The following is a 26,922-nucleotide window of genomic DNA, read 5'->3' as shown; positions in this document are numbered from 1 at the left end:
TTCTAATACAAAAAAGAAATTTTATTATTATTTTACTATATAACATTTTAGTGAATATACCCAACTGCATTTCCTCAAATGGCAAATGAGACCCAGGATAACATTTCTCTTTGATTACTGAAAACCTCAGTATCATCTGTCTTTTGGAGGATCCAGTTTCTTACGACGTCTATGATACCTTGAAAAGAAAATATTTAAGATAAGATTATTTTAATAAAAGTTAACTGTTCTTCATAGAAATATCAAATATCTATGATTAGTTTGCTGTTTATTAGTACTCAATGAAATCAAATGAAAACTTATATATATACTGTTACATACATCTCTATAGATAGATACTTTTTAACAATAAGCCGTATTTCCCTACTGTGAAAACTGTTTTCTATTAATTAAGCATTTTGGAAAATTTTTCAGATCTTGAGATAATTTCAATATGGCAATCTGAAGGATTGATCTTTAATTAAAAACTAATGATTGCCCTTTTTTTTTAGTTTTATTGAGAAAAAACTGACATACATCAATGTATCAGTTTAGGGCATACAGCACAATGGTTTGATTTACATATATTGTAAAATCATTACCACAATAGGTTTCGCTAACATTCATCTTCTCATACAGAGACAATAAAAAGAAAAGAAAGAATAATAAGAGGAAAACAATTTTCTCCTTGTGATGAGACCTCTCAGGATTTACTCTCTTAACAACTTTCCTATATATCATACAGCAGTGTTAGCTATAGTCATCATGTTGTACATCACATCCCTAGTACTGGAAGTTTGTACCTTTTGACTACCTTCTTCCAGTTCCTCCTCCCCTGACCCCCCTGCCTCTGGGAACTAGAAGTCTGAACTCTTTTCCTATGAGTTTGGGTTTTTTTTTGTTTTTTGTTTTTTTTTAAGATTCCACATCTAAGTGAGATCATACAGCATCTGTCTTTCTCTGTCTGACTCATTTCACTTAGCACAATGCCTTTAAGGTCCATCCATATTGTTGCAAATGGCAGGATTTCCTCATTTTTAATAGCTGATTAATATTCCATTGTATATCTACACACCACATCTTCTTCTTCTTTTTTTTTTGCTGAGGAAGATTGGCCCAAAGCAAACATCTGTTGCTACTCTCCTCTTTTTTCGCTTGAGGAAGATTAGCCCTGAGCTAACATCTGTGCCAGTCTTCCTCTATTTTGTATGTGGGTCACCGCCAGAGTATGGCCGACAAGTGGTGAAGGTCCGTGCTTGGGATCCAAACCTGCAAACCTGGGCTAGCAAAGCAGAGTGCACCAAACTTAACCACTATGCCACATGGCCAGCCCCTATACCATATCTTCTTTATCCAGTCATCCATTGATGGACACTTAGATTGTTTCCATGTCTTTGCTATTGTAAATAATGCTGCTGTGAATGAGGGTGCAGATATCTTTTCTAATGATTCTCTTTATAGGAAAGAAGCAGCACATTGTGAACACGCTGAACATACTCTATCAAAGTTTTATTTAAAAGGAGATATTTCCCTCTAAATGGGGGACTCAAGCTGCAAAATCATGTTTTAATATACAATAGGATACAATTAGTGATATGTTTATGAGAAAATGTGCACTGTCACAAAAAATGGAAGAAATACAAATTAAAACAGTGAGGAAGCTTTTACTTGTTTTCTGATTGCAAATATTTTTAAAATCATAATCTCATTCCAAGCACAGGTGTGGTAAAATAAGCAATATCTATATATACTAACATGGAACACTAAGTTGTAGAATAATACATATAGCATAATACCGTTTACGTAAACATTTCTACAGGTACTTTTAACGGCACAGAGAAAAAGCATAGTTTTCTTTTTTTTTTAAAGATCGGCACCTGAGCTAACATGTTGCCAATCTTCTTTTTTTCTTTTTTCCTTCTTCTTCTCCCCGAAGCCCCCCAGTACATAGTTGTATATTTTAGTTGTGGGTCCTTCTAGTTGTGGCACGTGGGATCCTGCCTCAGCATGGCCTGATGAGCGGTGCCAGGTCCAGGCCCAGGATCCGCACCGGGAAAACCTCGGGTCGCGGAAGCAGAGTGCGTGAACTTAACCACTCGGCTACGGGCTGGCCCCAAAACACATTTCCTTAAGGGTCCAGTTATGTGCCAGATCATCAAGGTTTTACTAGTGTGGTAGTATCCCTGAAAAGTGTTCTTTCAAAGCAGCTAGGCACCAGAACAGGGGTTTGGGAAGTCACAAACTTGCTGAAATTATTTATAAAAATTTTGAATGTGCATTTTTCTGCAAAGTGGATTTGACTGGATTCTCAATAAAGTCTGTGGCCCTAAAAATGCTAAGAACTATCCTATAAAAATGTGATTCAGCTTACATTGTTCAACTATTTTCACCAATCAAGACCAATTGAAAAATACTTGTGACCCTGATAGCCCTAAACTTAATAGTAAGTCATTACATGCTCAAGGAATGTCAAATAGCATTTACAGATTTCTTCTCATGCATGAATTTCAATATATGCTACAATCACTAGCTAGAAGCAAGCACCTTAATTTTACGGTGCCCTTATAACTTATCACCCAGACTGGTACCCATTAGAGAATAAAAACCCATCCTATTAATAATTAACAAAAGAGTTAAAGTGAGACTATTCTTGGCAAACCAAGACGTATACTGCTACCCTTCTTAAACTGCACAATGACTCAGTGACATCTGGAATATCTGTCCACAGTTCTTTTTTTTTTTCTTTCTGCTTTTTCTCTCCAACTCGCCCCATACATAGTTGCATATTTTAGTTGTGGGTCCTTCTAGCTGTGGCATGTGGGACACCGCCTCAGCGTGGCCCAACGAGCAGTGCCATGTCTGCGGCCAGGATCCGAACCAGCAAAACCCTGGGCTGCCAAAGTGGAGTGCGTGAACTTAACCACTCGGCTACCGGGTGGCCCCTGTCCACAGTTCTTAATCCAGAGCAGAACGTTACCTCCTGGCTCTCACTGCAGTAGGTCTTCAAATCTGTTTCCTACTGATAGTAGTATCTAATTTTTGTTGCCTCCATGGGAAAATATTAAAGTAGTTCTTCAAATAAAGTGGTACTGCTATTTTTACATTTATAGGATTGCTCTATATTTTAGAAATTTAGAATTACTTTTCAGATCCTTCTTACTTTCCATCTAGCCTCTTTCAAGTCTCCTTTCTTTCAACATAATTTTACATTCAGTGGAGCTATGTCTGCTTACTATTTTCTTACTTAAGAGGTATGAGAATTAGGATCACTCGTTCATTTTATTCACTCATTTTAAAATGCGCATCTACCATGTGCTAGGCACTATTTCTATGTGCTCAAGATTCTGTAGTACACAAAAAAAGTCAAAATCCCCACCCTCATGAAGCTTACACTCCAGTACAGGAGATAGAAAAACAAGATAAATAACTTGGGCAGAGAAGGCTTCAATGAGTAAAAACCTGAAGGAAGTCAGAGAGTGTTGCTAAGATCAGCAGGAAGAGCATTCTATGCAGAGTGAACAGCAAGTACAAAGGCTGTGAGGCGGAAGGAAGGGCAAGCTCAAAGAACAACAAAGAGGCCATGTGGTGGGAAGAGAGTGACCAAGGAAGAGAACAGTAGGGAAAGAGGGTGGAAGGATAATGAGGTCAGATCACGTAGGTTCTTGTAGGTAACAGTCAAGGCCTACAGCTTTTCTTTGAGTGAGAGGGGAAGCTGCTGGAGGGTTTTCAACAGAAAAATTACAAGAACTAATGGAAGTTTTAACAGGGTTACTCTGTGTGCTAAGAAAAGGCTGCAGGGAAGTAAAGACAGAAGCAGGGAGACCAGTAAAGAAGCTACTTCAATAAACCAGGCAAAGGATGTTGCATGGACCAGCATGGTGCAGAGGAAATGGTGATAAATGGTCAAATCTGGATACATTTTGAAGACAGAGCTAATAGGATTTGCTGATAGACATGATGTTGAGTGTGAGATAGAGAAGAGTTAAGAATGGCACCAAGGTTTGTGGCCCAAGCACTAGAAGAATGGAGCTGGCATTAACTGAGACTGGGAAGGCTGCAGGAGAAGTCGGTTTGAGGGGGACCATCAGAAGCCCAGTCGGAGATACATTAAGTTAGGGATGCCTATCAGATGTATTGAGTAGGCAGCTGGATATACAAGTCTGGAGGTCAGAGGAGAGGTCTCGACCAGAAATAGATTTGGGAGCCATCAGCATGCAGATGGTATTTAAAGCCATGAGACCAGAAGGGATCACTGTCTTAGAGAATGGGACAGGACAGAGGAGAGATTCAAGGACTGCTCCTCCTGGCACTCCAAAATTTAGAGATAGGGGAGAAGAGAAGGAATCAGCAAGAGAAACCAAGCAGTATATGAACTTTAGCTATGTAAAAAAGAGTTTCAAGAAAGTTACTAAGGTTCAATTAACAAGAAAAATAACAGAAAACTCAAACACAATCATCAGGAATTCTGCAATATTGCTAAAATGATGTGTTCTGGAAAGAATTATATTGGAAGGAATGCTCCATCACTTTTGATTTTTTTCATGCCAACTGAGGAAAACTGAAGAAAGGAAGAAGAGCTTGTACACAGATGCTGGCAACTGAGGGGACTGACACCCCTGATTCTTGACTACGGGCAACACTAAAGGCCAACAGGAGATACCTCAGGGGCAGCTGTGGAGGGCACAGCAACTCAGAATCGGTTCTCAACAACTATTTACAGAGGGGCTATCAAATGTAAATTGCTGTAGAGAGTACAAAACAAATGGATTTCCAGAAGGGGTACCTTTCAAAGAATATGTTCGAAGCCACATGACTTAGGTAAATATAATGTAATAGCTAAGCTAGTTTAATATGTTCTCATCACCTGTAGTATTATCAAACAGGAAGTAGCAGGAGCCTCATGGTTATATATGCTATTTTTTTAAATCAACCTTTGCATATTGAATATAAAAACAGCATTCAGGCAAAAGCAGAGGGTAGGGAACTAAAAGTTCTATTTATCCCCAAACACAATGTCTTGGGTTTCCTTGTCACCCATCTCCCATGCTTAAGAATTCAAATAGTTCTAGCAGTCAGTCTTGGTATAAAGCCCAAATCTAAGAATCTTTGAATTGCCATCCTAAAGTAAAGTAAAGTAAAGAGGATTAGGAAAGGCCTAATCTTCAGGATTAGGAAAAGGCAAAATCCAACTCACAGATTTGGTAGTAACAATTTTAACTTCAGATTTTCAGACTTCAGATAATCTAATGACCAATGTTTATTGGCCACAAGACTATTTCAGCACCAATTCTATATAGTCATACTGCCTACAATCCCAGTCCACCCACCTTGGGTGAGGCCAACAATTAGATGCAGGTAGCTCAGGACTGAATGAGATGGGGCAATATCTTAGGCTCATAAACCCCTGGGGACCTTAATTAAGAATCTAGGGGCTGGCCCGTGGCCGAGTGGTTAAGTTCCTGCGCTCTCCTTCGGTGGCCCAGGGTTTTGCTGGTTCGGATCCTGGGCGCGGACATGGCACCACTCGTCAGGCCACGTGGAGGCGGCATCCCACATGCCACAACTAGAAGGACTCACAACTAAAATATACAACTAGGTACTGGAGGAGTTTGGGGAGAAAAAGCAAAAATAAAGATTGGCAACAGTTGTTAGCTCAGATGCCAATTGTTTAAAAAAAAAAAAAACAGAATATGATAACGAGAAACATCTTAATCCACCTGTGACTACCTAGATAAAATGGAAATTAGACAAACCCACATAATTTCATAGCTGAACACTGGAAATAAAACTTCCAAAAATCACTGGGAAATTTACCAGTGGACCAACCCAAAGTAAAGTACCATTTCAAAGAGAAGGTGAACACCTTCAAGAAGCTGTGAAGATAATTAGTTAAGACAATATTCCATCAGACAGTAACTTAGCACCCATACATTTTATTAAGGGTGTTGTATTAGAGGTCTTGTGGAAAATTACAAAACAGAAGATGCATTCTTGATGAAGAGAAAACAAGGCAGAGCACAAGTAACCAAAAAATTACCTACAGATATAACATTAACAGATACCTAATAAACTATAGTTATATATAGTTGTGCTAATGGGGTAGTAAATATTCAAAGTGACTATACTCAAATGAAGTTTCATGAAGGAATTGAGCTAACAGCAATGGCAGAGGAAGAGTGAATGTACAGAAAATCAAAGAAAAAAGCATTTAAGATGGCTTGATACTGCAATGAAATCAGACTGGAAAGCAAAACCCAATTATATACCACTTATAAGAAATCCACTTTAAATATAAAGACAGATAAATTAGATTTCAGAATAAGAAATATTAGCAACAATGGAAAAGAACACTTTATAAACATAAAGGTGTCAATTTATCAAGAGGGTACAACAATAATAAATGTATATACACTGATAACAGAGCTTCAACATATGTGAAGACAAACAGAATTGAGAGCAGAAATAGAAAAATCCACAATTACAGTGGTAGATTCCAACATTCCTCTCAAAATAACTAATTAAATAGGAAATTAATAACAGTATAGAAAACTTGAACAACACTAACAGCCAACTAACTAGACCTAATCAATATTTTTAGAAAACCACTGCCAACAATGGCAGAATATACACTTTCTTTTCAAATGTACATAAAACATGCACAAAGACAGACCATAATCTGGGCCATAAAACAAACCTCAATCAGTTAAAGACTGAAAGCAAACAAAGTATGCTTTGTGATCACAACAGAATTAAACTAGAAATCAGTAACAGAAAGATATCTGGAAAATTTCAAAACATCTGGAAATTAACACACTGCTAATGGATCAAAGAAGAAATCACAGGAAATTAGAAAACATTTTGAACTGAATGAAAATGAAAACAAAACATGCCAAAATTTGTGGGATGCAGCTAAAGCAGTGCTGAAGGGGGAATTTATAGCACTAAATGTTTCAATTAAAAAAGACAGGTTTCCAAACAATCTACCTTAAGAAATTAGAAAAAAACAAATTACATCCAGAGTAAACAGAAGGAAGGAAATAAGAAAGAGCAAAAATCAATGAAATAGAAAACAATAGAGAGAATCAATGAAACCAAAAGCTGGTTCTTAAAAAGATCAACAAAATAACAATACCAGGAATGAATGAGAGGTGACATCACTACAGAACATAAAAATATTACAAGGATAATAATGGAATATTATGAAAAAATGTGGGCAAATAAATTAAACAACTTAGATGAAATGGACAAATCCCTTGAAAGATACGAATTACAAAAGCTTCCTCAAGAAGAAATACACTGAGTAGCTCCACATATTGACTATGGGAATTGAATGTGCAGTTAAAAACCTTCCCACAAAGAAAACTCCAGACCCAGATGGCTTCACTGGTGAATTCCAACATTTAAGAAAGAAATAATACCCATTCTACATATACTCTTCCAAAAAACTGAAGAGAGAATACTTCCAAACCCATTCTATGATGGAAGCATTACTCTGATACCTAAACCAGATAAAGGTATTATAAAACAACAGACCAATATCTCTAATAAGCAAAGATATAAAAATTCTACACAAAATTTTAGCAAATTGAATCCAACAATCCATAAAAAGAATAATATATCACAAACAAGTTTCTTATAAATTAAACATGCCCTTATCATACAACTGAATAACCATACTCCTAGGTATTCACCCAAGAGACAGGAAAACACATCAAGGCAATGTCTTGTACTTCAACGTTTATGCAGCTTTATTCATAACAGCCGAAAACTGTAAAGAATCCAAAATGTCCACTAATTGATAAGTAAACAAATTGTGGTCTATCCATATAAGGGAACACTACTCAGAAATAAAAAGGGACAAACTACTGGTACACACAACAACATGGGTGAATCCCACAAGCATTATACTAAATGAAACAAGCCAGACACAAAAGGTTACATACTGTATAATTCCATTTACATGAAATTCTAAAAAAGGCAAAACATAAAATTCTAGAAATTCATGAAATCCGAAAAAGTTATAGGAAGAAGATCAGTGATTATCAGGGGTAGAGGTTAAAGGGACGGAATTGACTGCAAAAGGGCATGAGAGAACTTCTTGGAGTGATGAAATGGTCTGTATTATGATTGTGATATTGATCATCAACTGTCAAAACTCATGGAATCGTATAGTTCAAACTGGTGAATTTTTCTGTATATAAATTATACCTCAAAAGAGCCTATTTAAGAAAAGATTCTCCAAAAAGAGTGAGTTAAGAGGAAAACTATGAGTAGGAGACAATATTAACAATATCACTACTATATTATGATTGAGTATATACCATACGCCAGGTGTCTGACCCATATGATTATATTTTATCTCAAAACCACAATGCAAATTAGGCATTATTATTTCTACTTTCTTTACTAGATAACAAGATTGAGTAACTTGGTAGTATGTAGCAGGTGCAAGATGATTTAAGTCAGCCCAGGACTCTCTAACACACAATTGCACTCTCAGAAAAGAGTTTTACTTTATTGGAGTTTAAAAAGCACAAACATGAGGTAAGGCTACTCATATATGTAGAATTTAACAATGTTTACCTATGGGGAACAGGGTATGAGTAGGTATAAAGAGGAGTTCTATTTTATACTTTAAATACTTCAGCATTGTTTAAAAATATCTTTTTCTTAAACAAGCATTTTATACTTTTTAATAAATACTTATTAAAAAAATGTTATATATCCCCAATTATTAAAATGATAATCCCTTTTTTTGACTGCTATAACTTAAAAATTGTGAAATATTTGGTAGAACATCCTTCTATATATTGCCTGATGTTTTAGGAGAAGTGGTCTCTGACATCTAGAAACCAACACTTGAAAATGGCTTACATTAATCCAAAATATATATGTAGATGCAAAATAAATACGTATTGAATGATCAATGATCACACATTGCCTTATTTAAAATTCTGAAAGATGATGCATCTCAAGGACAACACCTACAGGTAAAAATTTTCTTTATATCCATAAGCTAGTATCTGGAGTTTTTCTGTTGAGCTCTTTATTAGGATAAATATTGGGACAATTAATTGCATCTAATTAAAGTCTGCTTACAATTGAAAATGCTTAGTAATCCTGATGGGACAAGACATACCAGGAGATTAAATTAATTAGCAGTCAAAAGTTAATTAGCAGTAACAAGATTAAATAAGTAAATAAGATTAAACATAGGCGGGGTACTAAACACAAAAGTCTGAAGATAACATGCTTGGTTTTAAGGCTTCCTAATGGTCTTCTTGCCTTCAATCTTGCCTGATTCAAGTTATGCACCTTTAGAGGATTTTCATAACTTCAGTGATTTGGTTATGAACAAAAGATGACAAAAGACTGCAGCAATATGGAACATGCAGGAAGAAAAGAGGTACTGAAAGCCATTACAGAAGAATTTCAAGATGAGGCTTGAACTAAAATATCTGGATAATGGGACAGAAATAAAAGACAAACATGAGAGATGTTATGAATCATGGATAGAAATCTTACAACACAGTAATGACTTAGACATTTGGCTATGAAATGGCACGCTAGTTTGTTTTCACACACCCTAACTTGAAATTCAAAAATAGGGGGAAACCCAGATAGCGTGCATAAACAAAATAAACATAAACAAATTACTAAATAAGAAAGAAAAATTAAGGAAGGGGATATAAAATAGAAGCAGGAATTGAAAGACACCAGAGGCCAAGAAATCTCAAGATTTTTTCCTTGGGAAATTGACACAGAAATATCACTTTTATTAGAAAGATTATTAAGGGAGCAGGTTTTTTAAGACAGGAAAAGAAAAGCCGTGTTTTGTCATGATAAAGTTAAAACTTCAGACAGATAATCTAGTTTGACATATTCGAAGGACAATGATATTGGGAATAAGACCAAGGAAATAAAAAATACAAGTAACAGAGCAGGGTGCACATTATCTATACAATGAACGTAACTGAAACTCTCAGAATGAATTTCAGCAAGACGTGGAGTATGAGGAAGAGCCCTGAGGAACATCTATTAGAACTAAGGATAAGGGAGGAAGTACCTTCTAAAGAGAAATTTAAAGAAGTAAACCTAGCTCTAGATCCATATATCCACCTGCTTTCAGAACTGCTTCCCACCAGTTGATCCACAGACCCTTCAGACTCAACAGAACCAACAACGGGTTCATCTGCCTCACTTGCCAAACCTGTTTCCCCACTTGTATGAATGGCAGCTCCATCCACCCAGAAACTTGACAGGCCTCCTATCTCTTCCCTCTCTCCTCACTCACACCCAGCCAGGTCACCTACTGCTGTTAATTAAAGTTCTTAAACACAGTCCTCTGTTTTAATTTCCCCCTTTCCTGACTCCAATCTTTCCATATATCACCTTATCCCAAATACAGAGCCTACTTAAGTGTTTTTCTAATGCATAAAAACTGGGCATCTCACTTTGCTTCTTAAAATTTGGCAATGAAAATAAAAATCTCAGCTCCTCAGCACAACATAAAATCCTTCATAAGACTCTTCCTTCATTCTCTCCTCATATTCTGGGTCCCATCCAAGCTGAACCACTTGCCATTTCCCCAGCATACTCTGTGACGTACTGTTCTCTCTGCCTGTGGAGTCTTTTCCCCATCCCCCTGGGTAACTCCTAACCATACTTCAAGGCTCAATCACTTGATTTTACTTACTGTACTATCTTCCCTCCTTGACTATAAACAACTTGCAAACAAGGACTGTGTTTTTGATCACCCAGGACTTAGTAAATCAGCTTGATGAATGTATATTCATTAATTCCATAAGCATGTCCCACCATAAATGTGCCAGCCCAGGGCTAGTTGCTGGCTGACACAAGTGAATAAGAACAAAGTTCGCCCAAACATAAACAATAAAAACAGCCACTTCATAGTTTTGGTAGGGAAGAAGATAGATACAAAAGAAAGAAGAATCAAAAGAAGAAAACTAATCAGAGTCAGTCAGATAGGAAGTAAGAATCAATGTCATAAAATATAAGTACTTGCAAACAGAAGGGCAATTGTAGTTTCCAAAGGAACTGAGAATAACAAATACTGCCCAATCATTTGCCGCACCCCAATTTTTTTTTTGCAATAACTCAAAATCTGTTAAAGAAATGGATAAAGGGGTCAGGACAAGATCAATGATTTATCAGGAAGATGAATAAAAACAATATGCTAAATGACTAGTCATGTGCCATATAATGATAGTTTGGTCAACAACAGACTGCATATAAGATGGTGGTCCCATAAGATTAGTACCAAATAGCCTAGATGTGTAGAGGCTATACCATCTAAGTTTGTGTAAGTACACTTTATGATCTTCACACAATGATGAAATCCGCTGATGACACATTTCTCAGAAGGTACCCCTATCATTAAGTGATGCATGACTGTGTATCACCAAATGAAAAAATTTTCAAGAACTCTTGCAAAATTCACTGGAAGCTTTGGTGAAATGCTCTCATTAAAATAAAGGAAAAAAGTACCATGTCATTTTAGCTAAAGTATATATAGATTTAAAAATACAATATAATATGTGATCTGCCAGGAATGTAAACTGGTGCAACTACTATGGAAAACAGTATCGAGGTTCCTCAAAAAACGAAAAACAGGGTCTGGCCCAGTGGCATAGTGGTTAAGTTCATGCACGCCACTTAGGCGGTCTGGGGTTTACCAGTTCAGATCCAGGGTGCAGACCTACTTATCACCACTTACCAAGCCATGCTGTGGCAGGCGTCCCACATATAAAGTAGAGGAAGATGGGCACAGATGTTAGCTCAGGGCCAATCTTCCTCAGCAAAAAGAGGAGGATTGGTGGTGGATATTAGCTCAGCGTTAATCTTCCTCAAAAAAAAACCAAACTAAAAATAGAACTACTATATGATCTAGCAATTCCACTTCTGGGTATTTATCACAAGAAAGTGAAGGGGCCGGCCCCATGGCTGAGCGGTTGGGTTCATGCGCTCCACCTTCAGCAGCCCAGGGTTTCACCAGTTTGGATCCCGGGTGTGGACATGGCACTGCTCATCAGGACACACTGAGGCGGCGTCCCACGTGCCACAACTAGAAGGACCCACAACTAAAAAAAATATACAACTATGTACTGAGGGGATTAAGGGAGAAAAAGCAGGGGAAAAAAAAAGAAGATTGGCAACAGTTGTTAGCTCAGGTGCCAATCTTTAAAAGAAAAAAGAAAGTGAAAACACTAACTTGAAAAGATAAACGCACTTGAAAGTTCACTGCAGCACTGTTTACAAAAGCCAAGACAAGGAAAGAGCCTAAGTGTTCAACGACCAATGAATGGATAAAGAAAACCTAGTATATAAATAAAATGGAATATCATTCAACCATAAAAGAGAATGAAATCTTGCCATTTGTGACAACATGGATGGATCTTGAGGGCATTATGCTAAGTGAAATAAGTCAGACAGAGAAAGACAAGTACCATAGATCTCACTTACATGTGGAATCTAAAACACAAACAAACAAGGCTACTAGAGAACGGACTGGTGGTTGCCAGATGCAGGGAGTCAGGGATGGGGGGAATGGGTGGAGGGGGTCAAAAGGTACAAATTTCCAGTTATAAAATAAATAAGTCATGGGGATGTAATGTACAACATCATGACTATAGTTAATAATACTGTATTGCATATGTGAAAGTTGTGAAGAGAGTAAATCTTAAAGGTTCTCATCACAAGAAAAAAAACTTTGTAACTGTGCGTGGTGACAGATGTTAACTAGACTTAGTGTGGTGATCATTTCTCAATATTCACAAATATCAAATCATTATGTTGTACACCTGAAACTAATATATGTCAACTATACCTCAATAAAATAGACTGGGTGATCATATTGGGTGTGAATTTCTCTAGGCAGAATACAAACTTAGAAGTTTGTTAATGCAAGGTAAGTTATGTGTTCCTTTAGTGTGTCTAATAGGAGTTGAAGAAAATAGAACTTACTGTCCACGAGGATACCAACGGTGCTTAGTAGTAAAGAACATTTTGCTAAGTTGTTCTATCATAGGTCCTTGCTCTAAGTGTTCACTCTTTTCTTCTAATCTGGTTTTCAGCACTTGATCATGTGTTTCTTCATGATTATGCACAGGATCTGGCCGAGGGATAGGCTACAAAATAATCAGTAATGAACAGCATAAATACGCAAGAATGTTAGCCGGCATCTGAGTGAGTTCACAATGAAACAATTACCATTCTCAATAATTTATTACAGTACCTCAAGGTGGGTAAATATAAGTTAACAGAACGGTTTCACTTAGTCGCATTATTCATTAAAGAATCAAAAATGTTTTTCTTCTCACATCAAATTTTGGGTTTTTTCCCCCAATAATAAAAGCCTTACTTACAGTTCTTTTTTTCCCCTCAATAATAAAGTACTTATCATTTTAGTTTCTATTTCTCAAAACTGTAAGTTGTGCTCATTATTATTTTTTAACTTAGAAGTTTACAGTCTCTACCTCGTACATCATTAAAGTGAGAGACAATGAAAAATCTTTCACTGAAGGTGACATTTCTTACATCTAACAGAAGGAGGAAAAATTTCAATGTGTTTATTTTAGGTAACTGAAATGCCAATGCTTTAGGGTAATCTGAGTGGTTTTTTCCCCCAAAGACACTACTTACTTAAAATCTCATCTCCTCCCCAACACACGAGTGATATAACATATTCCCATCAGTAACAGTGGCTCACTAAAGCCTTTAAGAATCACTGTCTTGGAGGGTCAGGTTACCTATATTTTAAATATTAAGTGATAATGTATGTAACACAAGATTGCAGCATAGATGTAAGATAAGTACTTTATTATTGAGGGGAAAAAAAGAACTGTAAGTAAGGCTTTTATTATTGGGGAAAAATGATAAGTACTTTATTATTGAGGGGAAAAAAAGAACTGTAAGTAAGGCTTTTATTATTGGGGGAAAAACCCAAAATTTGATGTGAGAAGAATGGTTCACAAATACCATACATATATATTACACTACAATGAAAATCTAAATTTACAACCAGATAAGGAACAATTCAAACATGGATGTCCTCTTTACATCCATACACTACTAATGACAACTACTATATTCTACCAACTGTAATAAATGTTACAACATATATTTATTTAATTTATGTACATGAAACAATAAGACCTCTTTAAAAGGCGATATAAGTGCAAAAGGTGACACAATTGACTAAGTACATCAGAAATGCAAAGTAACAAAGATATCAGTGAGAAGTAGAATGGGAGCCAAGTCAGAGCCTCATCAGATAGTGCAGAACACATTCTACAAGGGATAATGAACATTATGAGTAAAGAAACACAGGGAAGAACACACAACAAAGACGTAATCTTAAAAAATGGATTTCAAGGGGCCGGCCTGGTGGCACAGCGGTTAAGCTTGCACGTTCCACTTCAGCGGCCCGGGGTTCACTGGTTCGGATCCTGGGTGCAGACATGGCATCGCTTGGCAAGCCATGCTGTGGTAGGCGTTCCACATATAAAGTAGAGGAAGATGGGCATGGATGTTAGCTCAGGGCCAGTCTTCCTCAGCAAAAAAACAGAGAGGGGGATTGGCAGCAGTTAGCTCAGGGCTAATCTTCTTCTTCTTCAAAAAAAAAGGGATCTCAAGAAACCAGATTATGAAAGACCCTCAAAGTCAGACTTAGAAGTAACAACTTGACATAAGTAGAAAAAGGGACCACTTACCTAGCGTGGGAGGGAATAAGGAGAAAGTATTATGAAGAGGTTAAGAACTTGGGCTTTAGACTCTGATTCTGCCACTTACTAGCTCTGGCTCGGGGCCCTTGGGCAAGTTATTTAAGCTCTTAATTTCCCTTTCTGTAATATCAGCGAAGTACTATCTACCTAATAAGAGTTTGATGAGGATTAAGTGAAATAATAAAATATACTTAGCCGTCTCTCACACTTTAAGAGTTCAATAATGGTAGGTAGCTATTAACATTTCTATTAAAGCCTCAAACGGGAAAAAAGTGATGTAAATTTATTTTAAAGAAAAAGTGCTCCTTAGACACTTAAGTAATTTTAAAAGATCACTTCTTGTAAGTAAAGTGAAATATCAGTAAGTGTATTTGTAAATTACTATTAGACCCTGAGGGGTACTAGCAAACATGGGATTAGACCCTATAAACAGTTTCCTCTCTAAGTTATTACACCTGTTGCTAAAGATCAAATGTTTTAACTATGATCAAAAAGTGATTTTCAAGTGTTCATAAATGTGCATTGTCTCTCTTCCTAGTCCCAAGTGGGCTCAATTCCAATATATCACAAATTGTCTCTGCTTTGTATGATTAAAAACTTTTTTTTTCCAGGGACATAGATAAAAGACATCGGAATTAACAGATTCTTCAAAGTCTACACCAAGAACCTCCAGCAGACTCAGAATTGATTTTTTGGTAGTATCTGATCTCCTTGATCAAACTTCAAAGAAAGGGTACATGAATGTTTCAGTAAAAAGGAAAACTAAAATAAAACTGAATACCAACTTCATAAAACATTCAGAACTGTCATCCTGAATTTCCCTTTTCTTAAGAATTTTTAAAATTTGACTTATGAAATTTTCCAGTAAATCAGCCACTAAAAAGAACTGATTAGTACTTAAATTTTTACTTTATTTTTCCAAGTCATTATTTTTTTGCCCCTGGTATAACATCTTTATTTTTCTAAATTAGAAATCCTAAATTTGAGAAAAACATTTTCAGATTACTACTTTTAATAAAACATATACGTGGCAGAAGCAGAAAGAACAATCTTTTTACCTGGATCTAGGGAAGATAATCAACACGTTTTAGATTCAAATGCGAATTACCAGAAAACCAAAGATGCAAATCATCTCCACTTTCTTAAAGCCAGCCTCAGTTGGTATTTGTACCTATGACCAGGATCTTTGTACACAACATGTTTCCCAGGGCTCGGAGAAGCACAGGGCCCACTAGAGTTGCAGCCCTACTTGCTTGAGAAAAGAGGAAAATCAAGTCTATATTTTTGTGTGTTTTTTTGGTAAGGAAGATTGACCCCGAGCTAACATCTACTGCCAATCTTCCTCTTTTTCTTTGAGGAAGATTAGCCTTGAGCTAACGTCTGCTCCCAATCCTCCTCTTTTTGCTGAGAAAGAGTGGCCCTGAGCTAACATCCGTGCCCCTCTTCCTCTACTTTATATGTGGGATGCCTGCCACAGCATGGCTTGTCAAGTGGTGCCATGTCCACACCTAGGATCTGAACTGGCGAATCCCGGGCTGCCAAAGTGGAACATGCACACTTAACACTGCGCCACTGGGCCAGACCCTGCCAATCCTTCTCTTTTTGCTTGAGGAAGACTTGCTGAGCTAACATCTGTGTCAATTTTCCTCTATTTTGCATGTGGGATGGCACCACAGCATGACTTGATGAGTGGTGCGTAGGTTTACACCAGGGATCCAAACCAGTGAACCCCAGGCCACTGAAATGGAGCGCACGAGCTTAACCACTATGCCACCAGGCCAGCCCCAAGTCTATATTTTAAGCCCTGTTTGAGGATGTTTATTCAGTGTTATGTACTGTCTTCATGAGATTTGTAAATCTGGTTTCAAAAACAGCATACTTTATTCTAACAGTAACATGTTTTCAAGAATGTTTCTTATTGCGCAGCCCAATCTATAATTTATTACTTGAGAAACAAAAAAATTTCATGCTTCCCTAGGTGAATGTCTCTTAGCCCTAAAACAGAAAACTCTCAAGCATGAAGAGGGAGGAACAAATTTATTCATTTAATCAACAAATATTTATTGTGCTCCTACCAAGTAAAAGACACTGATTCCAGGTGCTGAGGACACAGAAAGGAACAAGAGAGAAGGCCCTGCCCTCATGAGCTTACGTTTTAGTGGTGGGAGATAGACAGAAAAACAAGAAAATATCCAGTGTGCCAGAAATGATAAATGCTATGGAGAAAAGTAAAGCAAAGGACAATAGGGAATCCAGCGGCTGGGGTACTACTCTAAATGCAGTGGCCAAGGAAGGCCTCGCTAGGTAATGAATAAGGAAAGATCTAAAGGAAAGGGAATAAACTTAGGATTTCTGGGGGAAAAAACATTCCAGGCTGAGGAAGCAGGAACTGCAAAGGCCCTGAGGCAGGAGCTTGTCTAATGTATGTGAAGAGCAGCAGGAGGCCAGTGTGGCAGCAGTGGAGTATGACGTGTAAACTGATAGGAACAGTCTTCTAGACTAGAGAAAGGAATACTGATGATTTGAGACAGGACACAACTGCTGCAACAAGAGGAGTGCAACAAAAAAGGGGAGGCAGGAAGTTGGGCATGTATGCAAGGGGGTGTGTACAATGACGGACCATGGAATCTACGCTGGGTAGGAGAGAAGTGAGAATGTGTGAGATACAGGAGGGACTGTGAAAAAGTGGTTCATCAATGAATGTAGTTCTCAATGAGGGATGAACAATCCTTGGAGCTGGGAGATTAGGGGGAGTTGACAGTAAGCCAGTAGAATTCTTGAAATCTAGAGTGGGAGGAAGGAGGACCAGTTATTTGTGATTAGAACATCCCTGGGGTACAACCAGGTGAGTCGGGGCTGAAGTAGGGAGAAAAGATCAAGAAGTGAGAGCCCAGAGTATTAGACAGATCTTCTACATGGATACTGAAATAACAAAGAATTAGGATAGAAACAGTGTTGGAGAGTGTGACAGTACACGTACATCTTCAAGGAAGAGTGGAGGGGTGGGGGAGGGAGAAGAAATAAACTGCACGTTGGCAGATGATAGCAACAAAAAAAGATAGTAGAAGGCATAGTTTCATGATACAAACTACAAAGCTAGAAACTGTTAGGGAGAAGGAAAAATGGTCTGGATGTGACAATGAGGAGCTACAGGGACATCTACTCTACCCCCAGGCCCAGTAGTAAAAGGGTACAGGAGAGAAAAGGGCAACTACTTAAAAGACTACTGGGGAAGCAATGGCCCGAGGGTACAGCTAGGTTTCTGTCAGAGCCAGAAGGTGAAGGCAAGATTCTGGAAGAGGTCAAGGTTATAAGATTATTTTACTGATGTAGTAAGTTCCAAAAGTATAGTAGAAAGGTTTTGAGAGTTGGGAGGGATAGAAAAAGGGTCAGATTCAGGATGCATGTGGATGAGAGTCTGGATGCTGAGACCTAACCTCACAGTCTTGGGCTTCTTGGTACAACTGCCACAACAGGATAAAGCATGTAACCAATAATATACCATGAAATAACAATGGAAGAAGGCACAATTAGTGTGAGCTGGAGGGTTTACAGGTGAAAAGTCAGTGACTTAGGCCTATTTCCTACACATGGCTCAAAGAAATGAAACAAAAGAGGTACTGAATTATTGCCTATATCTGGCTAGTGTACAAAGCAGGCAGACAAAATGGTGAGGTTAAAAAGGGAATAAAGGGGCCAGCCCCGTGGCCGAGTGGTTAAGTTCATGCGCTCTGCTTCAGCGGCCCAGGGTTTCGCTGGTTCAGATCCTGGGCACGGACATGGCACCACTCATCAGGCCACGCTGAGGGGGTATCCCACATGCCACAACTAGAAGGACCCACAACTAAAATACACAACTATGTACTGGGGGGATTTGGGGAGAAAAAGCAGAAAAAAAAAAAGAAGATTGGCAACAGTTGTTAGCTCAGATGCCAATTGTTAAAAAAAAAAAAAGACCTGGGCCAAGCTGAAATAAATTGTACTAAAGTCAAAACAAAATTTCCTCTATCAAGTGCCTGACTTTTGAAGAAATATGGAAAAAATAAAACTAGGCCACTTAAAATATATGCCCATGTTGGTCCATTAGAAAAAACTAACTAAAGTAAAAGAAATTTACCAAATATTAAAAGGATTATCAGAAGCAATACAATATAAAATTATGAAACAGCACTCTAAAACACAAGTTTTTCAAAATTTATTAGATTATAATATAAGGTAGCATGGAACAATTTTGTTTTGTAAGTTTAAACCAGGTGTTTTATCCCTACAGAAATCTACCAAATTTTAGACCAGAAAACTGATGCCATAATTGCGTTTAAATGGTTCACTCCGTGTACTAAAAATAGCCTCTAAAGAAAGATGAAAAAGAAATAAGACAAAAATCAAAAGAGTATAATAAAAAAGCCAAAAGAAGATCTAAACCAATAAAGGAAATCAAACAACTCCCTTCTCTTTGGGTACTGTAAGAAAGTGTGAATATTTCTAACAGCAAATTAAAAATTGTAAGAGATTTTCTCATACATACTTTTGTGTGTTCATATGGAATGTCCACAGAAGGGTGGTAGCAGACTATCGTCCTGCCATCAGAGGTCAAAGCAAGCTCCACTTTGCTAAAAAAGAATGTTTCAGAAACAGATTATACTGTATTCAAGGCAGAACAACTATTCTTAGAGCTAAATTAATTAATCATGAGTCCCTGAAGGATCAACGCAACGGCATTGGACTGGCAAACCTGGCACTCATATCACAGGAGACAACTCAAACTGTCCCCCAAATAAGTCAGCTTAAGTACCACAACAAACCCTTATTGCATAACCCACTATTTTACATAAATTATTCTTCAAATTACATACTTGTTTTTAGACTATCCAAATCTTTGGAAGAAATCTTTATGTTTATTCATCACTATCATTAGAACTTCTTTTCCTTATCTAAAAACTACGTTCAAACAGTTCTAAGAAGGACATTACTTGGTTAAATTATTGAAGTTGAAGACCAGCAAAGGACATAATCTTCCAGGTAAAGGATCACCTGAATTTCCAATCATAAAGATTGTGGCTGAGCAATTTTTCTAGATGAGAATTCCTCCAGGGGCTGGCCCTGTGGCCGAGTGGTTAAGTTCGCGCGCTCCGCTGCAGGCGGCCCAGTGTTTCGTTGGTTCGAATCCTGGGCGCGGACATGGCACTGCTCATCAGACCACGCTGAGGCAGCGTCCCACATGCCACAACTAGAAGAACCCACAACGAAGAATACACAACTATGTACGGGAGGGCTTTGGGGAGAAAAAGAAAAAAAATAAAAATAAAAAAAAAATAAAATATCACCTTTAAAAAAAAAAAAAAAAAAAAAAAAAAAAAAGAATTCCTCCAAGTGCCTTTGGCAGAACACTACAACTATAAGAAGGGTTCTGTGGTCAAACAAACTTGGGAATTACTGAATATTACCCCTTCTCTCCATTAATATCCCTCAGAAGAACAGTTTTTGGGCAATACTCCTCTAAACACTTCTTCCCAGAATGCTCTGGCTGGATCTGATTCCTTCGGGTACCAACTAACCAAGCCTGGTTTTCAAAGACCCTGGCAACTACTATTGCACTTAGATCCATATACACTCTAAGGAGCACGACTTTCAGCTTTTATTAAACTTGTGTTCTCTAGGTGTCTATAAATTTAAGTTTCTAGGATTTCAACACCAACCAGATCTGAGCCAGATCAGCAATTAAACCATAAGGCGTGGTTTAGCTAACACAGGATAAGGTATTAGGTTGTTTCACCATGATTTTAAGATTGAGTATACCATAGCATGACTATAATGAACATAATCTATCAAATGATTTCTGATGAAGGACGGAGTTTTACATAATGCAAAACACTTAGAAAACTCAGTCAAGTTCAAAAAGTGTTACCTATTACCTAGTCTAATTTCATCAGTCTCTTAGTACTTATTAAATGTACAATTAAAACTCAAATGAAAATTAGTGTCAAGAGGGAAGAAAATATATTTTTACTAAAATTTGCAATAAAAACAATGTAGCTTAAAAAATATGTTGCAGTTTCTGCACATCAGACTCTGCTATAGAGAAAAAAGACATCTTATTCACATGTTATTCTCAGTGCTCAGCATAGTGACTAGAACTGAATACCAAATAAATTGCGGTTGAATTAAATATTTGTAATTTAGGATTATTCAACGTCAAACAAAAGACAAATAACTGCTTAAGCTAATAGACATGAATCCTACGAGAAAACTAGAAAAACTAATTAACTTTTCCAGAAATCTAAAGAATGCTTTAGGAAGAAAAGATAGCATTTCTAACAGCATGTCTGTCCTACAACAAATTAAGTATTCACTGAAACAACAATGATAATGATTTTTATTTAAAATGTTGATAAGCCCAGATACTGGGTAAATAAGATCACTAGAATCATTTTTAAAAACAAAATTAAAAAAAGGATAATCAGAAAAGAAAGAAGAAAACACCAAAACAAGAAACAAAATTAAATCATTTCAGATACAGCTAACATTATTTTTTTCAACTGAATTTTAATACATACCAATTATAGTCATCTGGAAGAGAAGAATACGTAGATTTATGGAAAACACAATATAAAGCTCCGTCTGCAAAAACCCCAAAACAGTAAAATGGATTTAGTTAATTTGAGCGTATGTTCTCACATAAATGTAAAACAAGTTTCACTCATTCAACCAATATTTACTGTGCTTTTACTATGAAACAGGGCTGTACTAGGAGCTAGGGATTCAACAACAAGTGAGCTCCAATCCCTACCCTCAGAAAGGGTACAAGTCTGATGAGAGACAGGTGAGTAAACAAATAACTCCAATACAAAAGATAAGCTCTGGGGCCAGCCCCAGTGGCCTAGTGGTTAAGTTCACTGTGTTCCGCTTTAGCGGCCGAGGTTTGCTTCCCCGGCGCGGACCTACACCGCTCTGTTAGCACCCATTCTCTGCTGATGGCCCACATACTAAAAAATAGAGGAAGACTGGCATGGATGTTAGCTCCAGGCAAATCTTCCTCACCAAAAAAAAAAAAAAAAAAGATGAGCTCTGTTAGGACAGCCAAGCATGGGAGAGGGAAGGGCACCCGGACAAATTACAAACACAACTGTGCAGATTCAGGAAGACCCTTCTTGTGGATCTAAGGTGCTCTGAAGGATGAGGGAATAAGTAAGAGTTGGTAGGGGATGAGTACAATCCTCGCAGAGGGAGTAACAAGTGCCAAGGACCAGAGGTAAGAAAGAACAGGAAGTAGTTGGGTATTCTAAAAACTCTGGTGCGACTGGAGCACCTAGTTCATAAATGGGACGTATTAACTGATGAAATACAAAGTAAATTGTTCAAATTTAACTTTCCTTAATCAAAATTCTCACATTTTAAAGCATATTTTTCTTTTTTAGAATACCTACAAATTCAAGAGCAATAATTACTTTTTAAAAAGTTGTGAAAGGTTCTTCTATGTTCAAAGAAAGGGTGTTCTTTTAAATATATAGAAAAAAATGTAAATATCCCTCAGTATAGTTAAAAACCAGTTCTGAATATATCCTGGTTGAAGCCAAGGATCAGCTTCTCTCAGATGAGCCTCTTGCTCCTCAGTATGGAACACCATCGTCACTTTGCTCAAATACCACTCACCCTTCAAAGTCAAAGGCTTCTCTCCCACAAAATCCTTTTTCCCCTCCCTGCCCCACAAGCCCCATCACAGAGGGAAGAGTTGTCTGTTTTACATGTCCCACAACCAGTGCCTCATATGACACTGCCATTCCTTCTTTGCAGACTTTATTTTTTTTCTGCAAGTTATTTATGTTATCAAAGATGTGTTTTCCGTCTTTGCATACATCTCCCTTCCCCAAGGACTGCATATACTTAGAGGTCTAAATATAAATTCTCATCCCAAAGCATAAAACGTACCTTAACAAAATTCACTATTTTAAAAGATTGTTCAGCAAAACATCAACCCCCAAATTCTATTGATCTAAGGTAACAAAATATAAAGAATCAGAAATTTAACCTCATCTCTCAAAAAGATTTATTAATTTTCAATTATCTGTGCTAATATACAGGAAGATTCAGTAAGATAAATCAGCAGATAATGTAAAAATCATTTACACATATTTTATTTTCTTGTTTGACACTATTGGGGATCTTCCTAATTATGCATGGATTGATATCAAAAGAAGTTTGTATTCTCTGAATACAAACCAGCTAGGTGATGTACACATGTGCTGAAAGAAACAGGGTTGGGTGGCAGAGGCAGGACAAATAGAATTAAGTGTTCTTAGATAGGTAGCAGGGAAAACTCAAGACAACAGTATTTCAGTTCCACAAGAAACTGTAAAATTTCTAGTCTGCACTTACATATCCATTTGTTCATAGCCTCATGACATATATCACATTCTACCTCATACTCCAGTTATTTCTTGTTTCCATAGATGTCTGCTTCACCGACAAGTCTAAATAAGACCGTTAAGGCCAGGAACCACACCTTGTTCATTACTGTGTCCCCTATAGTGGCTACTAATAAAGTGAATGCCAAACTGCCTCTAAAATGTTAATTTCTGGATAATTAATACTTGAAAAACTCACCTGACATTTTATCAAGAGAAAGATTCTAGATACAATAATTATCAGAGGTTCTAAATGTATAATTAAGACCGATGCCAAAGTTAACATCAATCAACCCAAGGCAACTCAATGGGCCAAAAAGAATGTCAAGAGACTCAGCTCTCCATTTTTTAAATGGCTATGTACATAGATAAAACACAAAGCGAATACACCAAAATATTAACAACAATTATCTTCGTAAGATGGAATTGTAAATATGCCCTTTAGCAGTTAAGTTCGCACGTTCTGCTTCAGCACCCTGGGGTTCGCCGGTTCGGATCCCAGGTGCGGATATGGCACAGCTTGGCAAGCCACGCTGTGGTAGGCGTCCCACATATAAAGTAGAGGAAGATGGGCATGGATGGTAGCTCAGGGCTAATCTTCCACAAAAAAAAAAAAAAAGAACTACTAAAAAAGTAATATGTGAAAACAGTAAATACAAGTGATTCAAACCAGACAAAGTTCCTCTTTATCAATCCCTCACTCACCCTCAGCTAAATGCCACTTGTGGTCTACACAGATAATCTATTTGGTCCCCACCTTTTACTCTACATTTATACATATACACATACACATGTATATGGTAAATTATCTTTTAAATGCACAAACGAGATCATATAATAGATATTGTTCCATGACATACTTTTTTTCCCCTTCTATTTAGAGATCTTTCCATGTTGGTAACAGTTGCACGATATTCATAATAAAGATGTACCATAACTTATCCACCCCACTTTTAACATACATTTAGGCTTTCTCCCCTTTTCCGTTATTGCAACCTCTCCTGCTATTAACAGGCATATACAATAACCAAACGCTTTAAATCTTCTACAATGAACACGTATTTCTACATTATTTGAAAAAGTCTAAAACTGGTTTTAAACATTAAAAAACTCACTTACTTTGAATTGGAAATAAATGTTTCAAGACGGTTCTGCTTGATATTGCCCATTTTACTGCTGCTAATGCCATGGTGAATCAAGATGCTCATCAGCTGTTACGAAAGAAGATGATTTGAAGAGAAACTTTTTTTAAAATCTGCTTCTAGGCATACCTATTTTCATCCCTGAGTAAGAGAAAAAGAAAAATGAGTTCTACCTATGGTAAATTAAAGTGACACAAGATAGGGGACGGCCCCATGGCCGAGTGGTTAAGTTCGCGCGCTCTGCTTCAGTGGCCCAGGGGTTCTCGGGGTTGGATCCTGAGCGCGGACATGGCACCACTCATCAAGCCACGCTGAGGCAGCGTCCCACATGCCACAACTAGAAGGACGCACAACTAAAATACACAACTATGTACCGGGGGGGCTTTGGGGAGAAAAAGGAAAAATAAAATCTTTAAAAAAAAACCCAAAAAAGTGACGCAATATACTCAACACTACAAGAACAAGACAGGAATCACTAGAACTAGTCACCTAAAGCAAAACTTTTAGGCAACTTTCCATTTCTATGCGATACAGAAGAGCAACATCATCAAAATAGATCAGAAACCCCAAAACTATACCCATTACTGTTTCTCTCAAATGTAAACTTCTCGGCACCTCATGGAGTTCTTTCCTTTGAATCTATGCTCAACAAATCTGTAATTACCCTTAGAAACAGGACACATGCTACACGCAGCGGCCTCTTTCATACTGCTAGTGTGTCTGTGTGCAAACTCCCAGGTACCACACACAAGATCTTATCACATCTCTTAAAGTAGTATTCTGTTTCTCATTGAATGAAGGGCTATCCTTGGCCTATTAAATACTGATTTAGAGGAACACAGATAACACCCTAAAGTCCAAAATAAAATCTCACCCTCTTGTCTACGTATAAGGGTTTTAACTTTCCAAAGTGCTTTCACTACTATTTCATTTTACTCTTTTAGTAATCATGAGAGGTATCTTTATTTTGATTCATGAAGAAACTAAAGTACAAAATTTAAACGACTCGCTTCCAAGAACTTTGGAGTCAGTCACTTACAAACTGGGAAACTTTGGGCAAGTCATTAACTGAACAACCTTCAGTTTCTTCCATGGTAAAGGGGGAAAACAACCACAATCTCCATGCTGTTGTGAATAAATGACATATAACCAGACACATAACAGTTGTTACATCCCTTGGTTTTAACTGGCCTCGATGACTACTCTTTCCCTTCCCCTAGAGTGAAAAAATGGAGTTAGGACACAGACTGCAAAGTCTTATTTGCTAGGCTAAATAGTCAGTACATTAGCACTGCTTTTCCTCTGTTCACAGAGTGTGCTTTTTACAGGTTACACCCCGCTTTCCTATACAAACATTATGTGCTCTTTCATAAGTCTGTGAAGGAAGCATTTCCATTTTATACATTAAGAACCGAGGTTCGGCACAACTAGAACGACCTGCAACTAGAATACACAACTAGCTACTGGGCGGGTTTTGGGGACAGCAAAAAAAAAAAAAAAGAACCGAGGCTCAGAGAGGTCAAACGATTTCGCAAACCAAACCGAGCAACAAAACATTTGGGGGAACATTAGGTCCCCTCTGTCCCAGGCCAAGAGGCAAGCACATCCAGCTGGGGGTCAGGGACGTCACCCCACGGAAAGCTAGAGGGTAACCCCTTGGCCCAGAATTCAACCCCCAAGCAAAAGCTGCGGAGAGTCTCGGAAGGCCCCAGGTTGGAAGAACCGGCCACCAAGAGCACGGGGCCTAGCACCCAGGGACAGATTCGCAAGACTTGGACCTGGAGGAGTCCTCGAGCGATCGGCTGAGGCACAAGGGGACCTCACAGGAAGCGCACGGCCACATGCCGGCACTTCTGCACAACGGACCGAGTCTAATGATGCCAGAGGCTTTATCCTGCCGCGAACAACAGGTAAGGGACCTCTACACCTGCCGACAAACCTTCTGGGCCTGCCCAGCTTCTAGGGACCCCTTGACCGTACGTGGAGAGGGCAGCGGTTACCTTGACAGCTGCTCACTGCGAGCCCGCCATCTTGCCTCAATCCGGGTCCTGGGAGACACGGCTCCACGTGCCTTCCTGCCCCGCGGGGCACTCTGGGAAATGTAGTCTCCTCAGGAAAGAAACCCGGGCGCCGCTGGAGACTAGGGGGGATCCGTCCGACGTGCTCACGCGTTTAGTTGCTGCAGCTTGCCTCCAACTTTACCAAAAAAACCAAAATCACTCCCCCACGCACACGTCTTTGGAAAGTAGCCAACACTATTGTTTTTTAAAGTTTATACTAATCATTAGAGGAATTCGGGATCACTTTTTGGTGAATGAATTAAGGTTTTCTAGAAGAGACATTTCAGAGAAGCACTGAAGGGAAGTGGGACTGGATTTGACGTTTGAAACCGGGAGATGTAGAGGCCCTCCAACCCGATACCCCAGCACTGTGTTCTGAGAACTGTGTTGGCTATTCATCATGGGAGGAAGAAAATGTGCAGAATCTTGGACTTTGCCTTATATTGGCGGGGGTCGGGGTGGAGGGGAGCCTTTGCACTTTGCATTTTCTATTCTCATTGCAAGCAATGCTCTTCTCTCATCTCTTCTCATGACCACTGCCTTACTGTATACAGATCTTGTTCAAATATCTCAGAGAGGACCACACCATTTAAAT

The 26,922-nt window shown here is 38.1% G+C and overlaps 1 protein-coding gene across 2 annotated transcripts; it reads right to left on the bottom strand.

Moving 5' to 3' along the window:
- On the bottom strand, window positions 1-26,379 carry MRPL42 (mitochondrial ribosomal protein L42). 2 transcript variants are annotated; one of them, XM_008537636.2, is made up of 6 exons: window positions 26,268-26,379; window positions 24,245-24,336; window positions 21,278-21,341; window positions 19,249-19,333; window positions 12,964-13,127; window positions 1-178 (listed from the first exon to the last, which is right to left on the bottom strand). In XM_008537636.2, exons 2-6 carry the CDS (start codon window positions 24,312-24,314, stop codon window positions 133-135), a joined length of 429 nt encoding a protein of 142 aa, XP_008535858.1. In that variant the 5' UTR covers window positions 24,315-24,336; window positions 26,268-26,379; the 3' UTR covers window positions 1-132. The 2 variants fall into 2 exon arrangements, with proteins under 2 accessions (XP_008535858.1, XP_008535850.1); XM_008537628.2 differs by having other exon boundaries at window positions 24,245-24,408; window positions 26,268-26,356.
- Window positions 26,380-26,922: the final 543 nt, after the last annotated feature.

The sequence above is a fragment of the Equus przewalskii genome, chromosome 29 (genome assembly GCF_037783145.1).
Source record: "Equus przewalskii isolate Varuska chromosome 29, EquPr2, whole genome shotgun sequence".
NCBI classification, from domain to species: Eukaryota; Metazoa; Chordata; class Mammalia; order Perissodactyla; family Equidae; genus Equus; species Equus przewalskii.
This window is presented reverse-complemented; position numbering and strand designations above follow the sequence as displayed.

Bases quoted from the DNA above. Each gene is read 5' to 3' on its own strand.
- MRPL42 (XM_008537636.2), bottom strand. From the start codon at position 24,314: ATGGCATTAGCAGCAGTAAAATGGGCAATATCAAGCAGAACCGTCTTG. The intron at 21,342-24,244 runs GTAAGTGAGTTT...GGGTTTTTGCAG, and splicing joins ACATTTATTTCCAATTCAAA to ACGGAGCTTTATATTGTGTT. The intron at 19,334-21,277 runs GTATGTATTAAA...ATTCTTTTTTAG, and splicing joins CTTCCAGATGACTATAATTG to CAAAGTGGAGCTTGCTTTGA.